Here is an 11,548-nt window from a genome sequence, read left to right on the forward strand (position 1 = left end):
AAGACACCGATCAGGGAGGTGAAGAGCTCCGGGGCTGAACCTCCAGCTGCCATGAAGGTGGCTCCAGCTACATCATCAGAGATGTCCAGTTTGATGGCGATGACTTCCAGCGCCGGGACAAAGAACTCATCACAGACGATGGCCAGAGCCACAAAGATGTAGACCATGCCTAGGATGTGCAGAACCACCCAGCCCTGTCTGCGCTGCTCTATTGAAAAGAGGTCCTCGGGGTAGTCGCCCTTTCTGTGAGGGGGCAGCCCTGGGGGGTGTGAAGGAGGGCTTGTGGTGACTGGTGGGGTGGTTGGAGGAGGTTTCGGTGGCAGAGGGTCTACATAGACACACTGTTCAATGTCGGTTCTGTTGACAACGATCAGCAAAGGCGGCTGGGTGCTCTCTGGTGCTGTAGCCTCCGTCTCGTTGGGCGCCTGGAGCAGCTCTCGGACCCTGACCTCCAGGACTTCATGGTGCCCCCTGTCCGCTCCGGCAGAGGCGGGCAGCTGAGACAGCTTGGCCTTCAGAGTGAGAGTGTAGACAAAACACAACAGCACACCTGAAATGAAGAAGAGGACGCGACTGCGCCGGAGCCTCCTCATGTTTGCAGCCTCCTCTCTGAGGAAGAACTTATGTTGGGAGCATGGCTCCTCCTGCCCGGAGTTCCTGTCTGTGCGGTTATGTGGCGCCCACGCAGAGCAGGCGGCTGCGTTTCATCTTCACTGCGGGAACCTGCGGAGGGACACACGCACAAATCAGGAGCGCCTTTCCGGCTCTGCACAGGAGCGATGATTGTTGGGGTGATGGAGGATGCAGACAGTTACCTGTTGCTATGACAACATAATCACTCAGGCATCGGCTCGTCGCTATAATACGAGCGCAGTGACAACAGGTAAAAAACGCTCACGCGCTGCGTGGTAGCGATGCGTTTGAAGCGTGGCCAGGAGTCCACAATGCGCGTCAGCAGAAAAACTGCGTTCTTGTTTTTTACCGATTGAAGGCAGATCCTCGTCTGGAGTGACGGCGCGGGTTGTGACGTTCTGGAAAACGAGCTTTTTCATTCGGAAGTGTGCGTGAGGAGAGCGGAGTTACCTGCTCCGCCGGCTGCTGGGCTCCGTGCCGCGGCGGACCGTCGCTCCAGCTGCGCGCAACAGACCCAGAGATGCTGACTCCGGCTTTTGGGGAGCTACAAGGGCGCGCCGCATGTCAAGGCTGGAACGAGGCTCAGCATAATGCCCCTAAGAGGATTGGGAGCGCTCTCCCTCTCACTCATAAGGCTGTATCAATAAAGCATCATTCACGGCTCAGAGCAGCAGCAGGAGGTGTTCAGGAGCTGCTGCTGCTGTTCTTCTTTATTATGGAGATAAACTTTCCAGAAAGGGAATGAAAGAAAAATCATTCAATACAATACCAAACTATAATTTAACCACTGCAAAGTTAATTAGGATATTCTATTGCCTATCACATTATACTGTAATGCATTTTATGGATTAAATGACTTTATTTCTGGGTTTGATAAAACCAGGGCAGCTGTTGGGTTTAAATCTGTCTACTTTTCCTTTTTAAATAGATTATATTTACACTACTCCCAATAAATTAGGGATATTGTGAAAAACTCAGTGGGTATCGTAAAGAAAGCATTTATTTCACATCACAGATGTTAGGGAGTCAGTTGGATTGTGGTGACAGACACTCCTCATTTAGTGTTTTCCATAACCATCTCATTGTGTTCAATGTTTCTTATTTATTGGAGCAGAAACCAAATCATTCTTAAAGAAAAACCTTTTCAGTGTGGCATCAATGTCAACATTCTGTGGGTCCAAAAAGCTGATTTTACCACAAAGTCCTTCCAAGTTCATCATTCAAACAGCCATGAAGACATGACGCCACTCAACAGACAAGCAGCTCCACCTGACCGTGGCGCCTTCAGGTTGGAGGTAGACGGTCAGATGTTGAACTTGGTGGGTCTCAAAGTGTCATCAGCGGACTTGCATCAAGACCCAGAACAACTGGCAGAGTTTGGGACGGACCCAGGAGTCACAACCATGGCCAAAACCTAACCACCTCGGACCTAAGACATGGTTAAGCAAACGCCGCACAGCCGCGGGCCCGTTTACCAGATGTGAGGGGTACTGGCGTTTCCAGACTAACCATTCAGAACTGACTCCACCCCTTTGACTAGAATGACAGACGACCGTTGCAGGTGATTCCACCCACACCAAGACACCACCGTGAACGTTTACAGTACAGACCATGTGACCTGGACGGTGCAGCAACGGTCTACCGCCCTGTTCACTGATGAGTGTTGGGTCACTGTTACGCCCCCTTTGTGTCTAGGGGTGCTAGGGGGGGCATAACATAAAAAAGTAAAGGTTTGGCTACCAAAGTTGACTGTAACAAAAAACAAACAAATGTCTCCATAAAATAACCAAATTTATTTACAAATAAACATCCTAAAAGAACTAAAAGTGAAGCTAAAAGGCTTCAGGGTGAACCCAGGCCAAAACAACAAACAAAACCCCAACTAACTGCAACATGTAATCATACCTGTACAAAGGAAACGGAAAAATAAAGACAGACACTAACCTCCTTAACCTAACAAAAAACAGGAGAAAACATGTACTAAAGAAAATGGCGGTTCACCCCTACAGCTTCACTTAACATAACTATGAACCAAAAGATTAATCAGAGTGGGCACAGACAAAACTACGAAGGACTACAAATACAAAATACAAAAGTGCAACACACAACTAAACAAGAGGTGAAATCAAAACCAAAACCAAAATGGAGAAGAGGTCCAAGCTGCAGTGGAGACCGTTGCAGCAAGGCTCCCTTCCCACCGACTGGATGTCCAAATGGTGCTTTTAAAGCTGCCTCCACCAGCTGGTCCAATGGGAGGCCACACCCTTTCCACCACACCTGAAAATAATCAGACATACAAACAAAGATCCACAAAACACAGAAGTCCCGCTCTGATAAAGAAATAATACACAAAACACAGAACAAACAGAACAAACCAAAACCAAATACGGCCACAGCCGTAACAGTCACCTTGCCTCGTCAGCGTCGCTGGAGAAGGCGAGGTGAGCGATACGCCGTGCTTAACATGGTCCCCAAGCTTTGGAGGAGGAGCAACAGTCTGGACAGGCAACACCAGTCAGAGCAAAACTGGTTTGGTTATAGTGGATTGTCCAGTCACTGCATGTTCTTTCCTCAGAGACTTCATAGCACCATCATCATCCTCCAGTTCCTCCAGCACACTCCCAACTTTCTGTAAAAGGATGATAACGCTCCACCACATGATGCCAGAACTGTCACAACTGGAAGTGGGAATGGCTCACATGGTTTGGCCAGCAATGACCTCTGACCTAAAGCCCATAGAGCACATCTGGGACCTGCTGAAGCAGAGACTGAATGACTTGTGGAAGAGTGGAACGAAGGCCTCAGAACAACATCATGAGGCTGGTGAAGAGCTGAGACACTTCACTGTCTAGCTGTCATTGCAGCAAATGGTGGAAATACCCGCTTATTGACACGGTCAATGATATCTGAGGCGATCTCTATTGTTGGCTTTAATTTTGGAATAATCAATACCAAACTAAAGAAAATTATGTTTCTTCTCACAATACTTGAATGTGTTTCATTAAAATTTAGACCAAATACATAAAACAATAAAATAAATAACAAAATGCCTAACATATTGTGAAATCTGTCAAATCTTTCATTTCTGTTTTGAGCCTCTGGTACCTCCAGATCCTACCACTCTGTTGCTGTCTGCTCCATGAATCAGGAGGCAATGAGTGACTGGGTCAGAGAGGACATCTTCAAGTTGCTGTCCTGTAAAAGGATCGTTTGGAGTGAACCCTCTTGTCTCCAAACTGAAGGTCCAGTTTTAAAATCCAGAGGATGTCAGGCAGACCATGACGAGGGCAACCCAAAAAAGACAGTTTCCTCGTGTGAAGACTATGCTGCTCTAGGCTTTCTCCTTCATATTGGATTGAAGTTTGACCGATGAAAGACCAGCTCTCTGCTCAGAGAATTGAATGCAGACAGTAGCCAGCCTTGGCTCTGCCATGACAGTCCATCAGACCATGAGTTCTGATACAGAGAATCCCTTTGACTTTAGGGCCAATAAGAAACAGGAAAAGGTAGGTACTATGGGACATCACTGATTGGATGATGACGTTTGTCCATCATTTTAACTGAAAGTTATTTGGCAAGAAGCAACACTGGATATGCTCCCTACTAACCATAAAGCTTTTATTAATATGCAGACATTGAAGACCCATTTGAAAAAAACTCCCAACGTAGAAAATTAAACGTCCTCATCCATTCAGCAATGTCCCATAGTGCCTACCTTTTCCTCTTCCTTGTTGTGTTTAGTTTTTAACATTTCATTTTGTTTTTTCGAGATTACTTTTGTTTTCTGAAACGTTTAATTTTCTCTTTTGTTTCATTTTTTGTGGTATTGTGTTTCAGTTTCTGGAATTTTGTTTTGTTTGCTATGATATAATATTGTTCTTTTCATCTTTTGTTTCAATTTTGTGATCCTTATTGTGTTTTGGCGTTAAGTGATTTGTTGGTATGATATGCACTCCAGGGTCACTGTAGTCTAAAGTGAGATTCTTAGTTGTTTCCCCTCAGGAGAAAAAAAAAAAACCTTTAACCCACCAAAAGCCTTGTTTTCATGCAGAACCATAAACACTGGACAGGTAATCACTATCTATCGATCGATCGATCTATCTATCTATCTGGTAGGACTGTACTTGCGAGAGAGAACGTCTGGGTCGATGTTACGACTGCCGGGTCTGTAGGTTATGGTGAAATTGAACCGGTCAAAAAAAAGACACCAACAGGCTTGACGGTAGTTGAGTCTCTTAGCTGTGCGTAAATAGGCCAGATTCTTATGATCAGTCCACACAGTGGTGGTTCTACACTAACTTACTCCCTGGGTGAGTACCCCCCCGCACACATACAATTTGACAAAATCCTTTTGTGTTTGTGTAACTTCTATTTGGCCATTTTACACAAAAAATGCATGCATTTTCTAGACTTGTATTACAGGGGGGTCAAACTCAGTCATACAGGGGGCCTAAATCCAAAACACGCTTTAGGTTTTGGGCCGAAGAAGAGAAACATTTACTGAACACACTAAAGCTAAATTTTTAGACCTTTTAAAACTTTAATACTGAACTTTTTGAACATAAATATGAATAAAAAAAAGGAACATTAGTCCAGAATAACTCAAGTTAAACCTTAAATAACTTATAATATTTTGCTCTCCATAAAAATATATTCTGTCAAAATTATACAAATATGAACATGCTGCAGAACAAAACAAACAAAGCCTGGAACTATAAATAATAAGAAACAAATCACGTCTTTCTGTTTTCTTTGCTCCTTTATCATTTCTTAGAGCTGGACTCCTGCATCATTTTTAGCAATAAGTTCATTTCTTGATGTGTGACGTCCTGTGTGTGTCTTTGTGAAACATATCAGAGCGATTGGATCTAAAAAAAAACTTATTGTGAATATCATTTTTAGGTCTTACAAAATATTAAAAACTAAATCATAAAACTCATCAGTGATTACTCCAAAAATATTTGGCATTTCCCTAATTTTGTTCAAAACCAACCGTAGAAATCCTCTAAAAACCTCAATCCATTCATAAAAATGATCTATTGTTTATTTATGATCTCATAAAGTGCATCTCCAGGGCGGTATTCCAGGAAGCATGTTTAAACTAGCCTGACTTTAAGCCTGAACTCTGGCTGAAATCCTCCTGAACTTGCTTACTCTGGGTATGTCGGTTCCAAAAGACCGGGTATGAGTTAGCGTAATTACGCTCGACTTGGTAACCCTGGGTTAATGCACGTGCACAGCATGTATATAAAGACATTCTCAATGGATCGCCGATTTCTGGAGTCACCATGGAAACGCGTGGAGAAAAAAAGAGAGCGCTATACTTCAGTGAGACGGAGTCTGAGATTTTAATGACGGTATGAAGATTATATGTCCATCAAAAAAGTAACACGGCTGCATCATCAGCAAAAGAAAGAGTTTCTGCTTGTAGTAGAAAAACAGACAAAGTAAACACACGAGTTTCTGATCTTATTTCCAAGTTATATAAATAACTTGTCCAACTTAAATTAATTTAATTGGTAACAAGTAATTGAGTTAAATTTATTCAACCTAATTTTTCCATATATCCAACTCAAATATTGTTTTAACAACTCAAATGTACATATTTATCTAACTAAATGTAATTTTACTCCAATTCAATTAAATGTTTTTCCATCTTAATTTATTGTACTTCTTGAACTGTCATATGGTGTAGAGCTGCATGCCTGGGGGATCCTGGATGCAGGCCACGTGTTTTGCCTGGGAAGCTAAAATGTCAGCCATGAGTTTATCAGTGGGACCCCCAGAGTGTCGCGACCATTGTCCCCGTCAAAGGCTTGGATGAGGTTTTTGATGAGAGCCAGAGTCTCCTGAGAGCCACGTGTCGTTCTCCTGCAGTGCAAGGCTAACTCACTGCGGCTAATGGACCTCAGCACACCAGCTTCTGACGGATTTGGGAGCCTGGTAGACATTTTGGAGCGTTTGGCTATCTTCAGGGCTGTCAGATCTTCCTCGTCCCACATAGAGAGACAGTGGCTGAGGCGCCTCATGAAGGAAGCATATAGCTGGTGTGAATCAGTGGTGCAGCCCACCGAAAACCTTCTCATGAAGTGCCATATGTCCAGGCGTATGTTAAGGTCTTTCCACTTTTGGAACATTCGTCGAAGAAACGTGTTTCCGCAGCAGTCTCTGTCGACGTAAAGCCCTTCAGGGGGAGGTACCCCAGCCACTGCATATCTCCCCATTAGTCCTTCCATCATTGTCCCCAAGCCAAACCCTTCGCTAGCAGTGAGCACAGACATTATTATTTGGCTGTGCTCATTGCCAACATTTGTTGCCCAGGTTGCTGTTCCAAAGGCCTTGATCTAAGTCAGCCTCTGGAGAACATCGTGGGCGTAGACTTGCATCAGCCGCCTGTGCTTGGGAACAGTAGGCATTGGATGGGGAGGTGAAAATGTGACCGGGCTTATCAGACCCTTTGTAACAGCCCCTTTGACATGTTTGCAGTCTGTCAGGTACTGGACAGTCTTCTTCAGCCACACTTCAGAATGACTCTCCTGCAAGATGATGCCATGGCTCCAGCTGATGACCTTTCTTTTGCATTGTTTGCAAACTAAACACTCGGATGCCACAAAGTAAGTTATCTCCAGAGAAATAACTTATCTGATCTTCTTATGCACTCCAGATGAGGTCAGAAGCCCTTAGTGGTAATCTGAATGTGGACATATCAGCTTGACTTGCCAGAGTTTTCGGGGCATCCAAAGAAAGAGGGGGCTGCCAAAATAGTCTTCGGGCTGAGGGACTTTGGTTACATGCAAGGGGACTTGTGGAGGATACCACCACAGTCTGTTCACCCTGAAGTCCAGTTCAGGATGTCCTTGCGCTGTCCGTTTAAAGAGAGCTTTGGACATCCATCTCTGGTCCACCTCAGGGAGTGTGTGAAGCCAGCCGGCTGGAAGACACACTCTTTGTGCTGAAAGGAAAAAGAGAAGGGAAAAAAACGTCTATTAATAGAAATAGATAGATAGATAGATAGATAGATATTCTTTATTGATCCCGAATTGGGGAAATTCAATTGTCACAGCAGTTCCAAAGAGCAGAGAAAAGAAAAGTGACAGCAATGTGCAAAAGTGAGGGGTGTTCCCAAATGTTCCCAAATTGTGCATAGATAAAATTAAAATTTTCAGGGGACACTTAAACCTTAAAGCTCTTAGAGCAAATGCAAAAGGGTGTTGTATATATATGTGTGTGTGTGTGTGTGTGTCTTTTTTTTTCTTTAAATACATGCTTGAGTAAAGACATAAAAGATTCTACATAAATGTACATACTTGCTGAGTGAGATTCTTCCCATCTGAGTGCTTCTGCCAGAAGCGTGCTGTCGTCATCTTCACTCGACACGGGTGGAAATGTGGTGGGAGTTTTTGGATGAGCGGCGGTGGAGACCTCCTCACTGGCTTTAGGGCCAAAGGCTGGTGGTGTCTGTGGAGGATTGATGGAGGTTTCCACAGTTGGGTGTGAGGAAGAGGGTCCTGCTACTGGGAGGGAGGAGGAGGAGGAGGAGGCTTCGAGGGCGAAGGGGGATCCTACAAGCGCAGGTGAGGAAGAAAGGGATCCAACTGGCTGGTTTAAAGTTGTGGCTGTGGAATGCGGCCGTGCATGTATCAAAGCTGAAACACAACAACACTACCGCATTAACAAACACTACCAATAAGAGTCAATGTGACTCAGGGTCTGACTTTAAATGGGGACTCCAGCTTTTTTACAGCTTTCTCAATGTTTTTGTCCTTTGCCAAATTACCCACCAATAGTGAAGAGAGAGACGAGGTGGAGATGGACTGAAGAGTTTTGGGGTGTGGTGGTGAACTGGGAGGTCTTGCAGCAGACAGATTTGAAGTTGAAGGAGACTGAGAAGATGAGGATGCCATCGATGGTCCCGGCTGGCTGGACAAACTAGGTTGTGTCTTCTCTCGCGACATCTGCTCCTCTTTCATCACCACTGCAGTTTTGGCAGATGGAAACATTTCCATGTACTCTCTAAAGCAGGGGTATCCAAAGCTTTTTTGGTTTTTTTGCTCTCAGCGCACGTCAAAATGAAACATTCACTCAGACAATGAAACCTCGTTCCAACCAGGCAGTTCAGAACGGCTTTATTGAGCAGCTGAAGGCAGCAGATCTTTACATACGTAGCCGTTAGTGTGGTTGACTGGCAGAGCGCACGATTTTGTAGTTTATAAAGAGTCGACTGTTTTCTCAGAAAAGTAGACCAAAACAAAGGGTTTATGGGTGACCAACTAGGACAACTTTAACATTAAACGCACACAGTTTAAAAAGCTTCATTTTACAATTACACTATGTGACAAAATATGCAGCTATGAACAAAAGAAATTCCAAAAACAAAACAAGTTCTGTTTTACATAAAGGAAATCCTTTTTCACAGTTCAGAATGCTATTTATCAAAATGCTCCGTCCTCCGAACACAGAATATATCGACCCCCCCACACCTCCGCTCCCTGCTCACACACCCATCTCCACCTGCAGCGCTCCTCCCCCGCGCTCTTCCCCCTCTCTCTCATGGCACGCGCACCTCTCAGCACACACCCACTCCGCAACACACCTTTGTGTGACCGACTCCATCTAGTGTTGAAACTGAGAAGTGCAACAGAGTTAAGCTCAAGCGCCATGTGTGGGCCATATTAAATAATATTTTCAAAATTTGCTGTGGGCCAATAAAAACAGACCCGCGGGCCGCAGTTTGGACACCCCTACTCTAAAGCTTTCTTTGTTGCTGGCATGATCCTTGGTGTCTTTACTACCCCTTGTTGGATATTTCTTCCTAGCAGCAACAAGGTAGGCAGCATAACCTAAAGCATTTTCCAGCAGCCATCTGAATGTCTGGCCCTGGAAAATACCAAACAGGATCTCAAAGAAGCCAAGAAGATCCTTTCTGTTGGAAAGATCTCCCTGATGATCCAGCAGGTTCTTTGTTGCCTTTTCCAGTACTGCTTCCGGGGACAAGGGCCTCATCCATGGCTTTCCTTTATTTGCCCTTCTAAATGAATAGGCTTCAGATGAGTCTGACAAATTCAGAAAGCCATTAGCCAGTCTTCTGAATCTGGGTTCCATCGTAAAAGCTGAATGAATCAATACAATATGGTCCTTGCAGTCTGGGGGGTATTCCAGGAAGCATGTTTAAACTACCCTGAGTTTAATCCTGAACTCTGGCTGAAATCCGCCTGAACTTGCTTACTCTGGGTATGTCGGTTCCAACAGACCGGGTATGAGTTGGCGTAATTGCACTCGACTTGGTAACCCTGGGTTAATGCACGTACACAGCAGGTACATAAAGACATTCTCAATAGATCGCCGATTTCCGGAGTCACCATGGAAACGCGTGGAGTAAAAAAAGAAAGCGCTATACTTCAGTGAGACGGAGTCTGAGAATAATGACGGTGTATGAAAATTATACGTCCATCAAAAAAGTAACACGGCTGCATCGTCAGCAAAAGAAAGAGTTTCTGCTTGTAGTAGAAGAACAGACAAAGTAAACGCACAAGTTTCTGATCTTTTTTCCATTTTCCTTGTGACGCATATATATATATATAACTTATCCAATTTTGCCACCTTAAATGAATTAATTCTATTGGTAACAAGTAATTGAGTTAAATTTATTCAACCTAATTTCTTACGTCTATAAAAGTCAATAGTTGTTAATACAACTCAAATTTAAATATTTATTTAACTAAATGTCATATTACTCCAATTCAAGTAATTCTTGAACTCTCATATGTCTAAGTTTGAGCCGGCAAAACCTCATTTTTATAACAATAAAAAAAAACAATTTGTGCGTAGTGCATTCATTCATTTAGGAATTTTCCAACATTGGCAGTATGCTGAGTTTAAGTAAGTGTGCTATATGAATTCATCATCCTTTCCCCTCGCTCTCACTCATGGTGCAGAGACTTAAGCATAGTAGGAAAAAATAACTGCAAAACACGGTAAAACACAGTAAAACAGCTAAACAACTAAACACATTTGGTCAAAAACCCACACTTAAACCCAAATCCGTCCAGACAGGCAGAGGGAAAGGTATCCCAGAATCCCTTGCGGTGCCGCTCTAACAGCAGCACCAAAGTTACACCTACTTAATTGAATTAATTTGAATGAAAGTAAAATAACTGTCTGAAAACTACGTGTTATTTTTAAACTGACTCAACAAAAAAAGATTTGAAAAGCTGAGGTTATCAACTTCCTTAGCCTCAAACTTACCGTGAGAGCTAGCATAACCTGCTTTCTAGAATACCCCCCAGTGACTGCTGCGGGCCATAATAAATAAAGGTATCCGTGTGCATGTGTGAGTACTCGGCTAAAACACGCGGGCGACAGGCAAAGAACAAACACTAAGATCGACACGTAAAAGGTCCGGTTATTCATAAAATTTGAGCTAGCTGATGCTCTAATTTTATTTTGGCCTGACGTTTTAATACAGTAAATGACAAACGTGGAAAACACTGCTGCTTGCTGGTAAAAGTTTGGTTCAATATTTCAGTTAACCTAGCTTTCATATGATTAAAGATGATTTACTTGTTATTTTACGACACGGTTACATAGTGGAAAAACACCGCTGGTTGAACAACAACTACTATAAATGACCAAAGGAAAACAACCTTTCTATCGGAGTACGACAGGTAACACCATCAGCAAAAACGTGTTATTACGATAGCACAAACATTTATAATTAAATTTCACAATGACAACTCCGTACTTACTGTGAAAAGTCAAGACCAACATTGAAAACTGGATCAAATCTAACTCCGACACTTTTAGCGATGTTTGCAGATGTAAATGAAGCGTTCTTGTTTCTGGCATCTCATTGGTCAATCCTTTGTTATTGCCCCGGAGATCCATCGTGGCATCTGATTGGGTAATTCTTGCTTAG

The 11,548-nt window shown here is 43.5% G+C and overlaps 1 protein-coding gene and 1 long non-coding RNA gene across 11 annotated transcripts in view; both read right to left on the reverse strand.

Annotated features, from left to right (window-relative positions):
- LOC101160040 (sodium/potassium/calcium exchanger 1) overlaps positions 1-1,354 on the reverse strand; it is a 29,676-nt gene extending 28,322 nt beyond the window's left edge. For 3 of the 10 annotated variants that reach the window (XM_023951501.2, XM_023951492.2, XM_023951488.2), the window contains exons 1-2: positions 816-1,343; positions 1-723 (exon numbers count right to left, since the gene is read on the reverse strand). The exon at positions 1-723 is cut by the window's left edge and continues 343 nt beyond it. In XM_023951501.2, the coding sequence (XP_023807269.1) occupies positions 1-593 (593 nt within the window). In that variant the 5' untranslated portion in view covers positions 594-723; positions 816-1,343. Of the gene's footprint in view, positions 724-815 lie in introns of all 10 variants that reach the window. The other 7 variants (XM_023951520.2, XM_023951517.2, XM_023951511.2 and 4 more) reach the window with 6 other exon arrangements.
- Positions 1,355-2,407: 1,053 nt separating this feature from the next.
- On the reverse strand, positions 2,408-8,671 carry LOC144990910 (uncharacterized). Its single transcript, XR_013654751.1, has 3 exons — positions 8,415-8,671; positions 7,941-8,279; positions 2,408-7,585 (listed from the first exon to the last, which is right to left on the reverse strand). It is a non-coding gene; the product is annotated as an uncharacterized LOC144990910 (long non-coding RNA).
- Between the last annotated feature and the right edge of the window lie 2,877 nt (positions 8,672-11,548).

This window comes from Oryzias latipes, chromosome 3, assembly GCF_053564925.1.
Source record: "Oryzias latipes strain Hd-rR chromosome 3, Olatipes_Hd-rR_3.1".
In the NCBI taxonomy this organism is placed as follows: Eukaryota; Metazoa; Chordata; class Actinopteri; order Beloniformes; family Adrianichthyidae; genus Oryzias; species Oryzias latipes.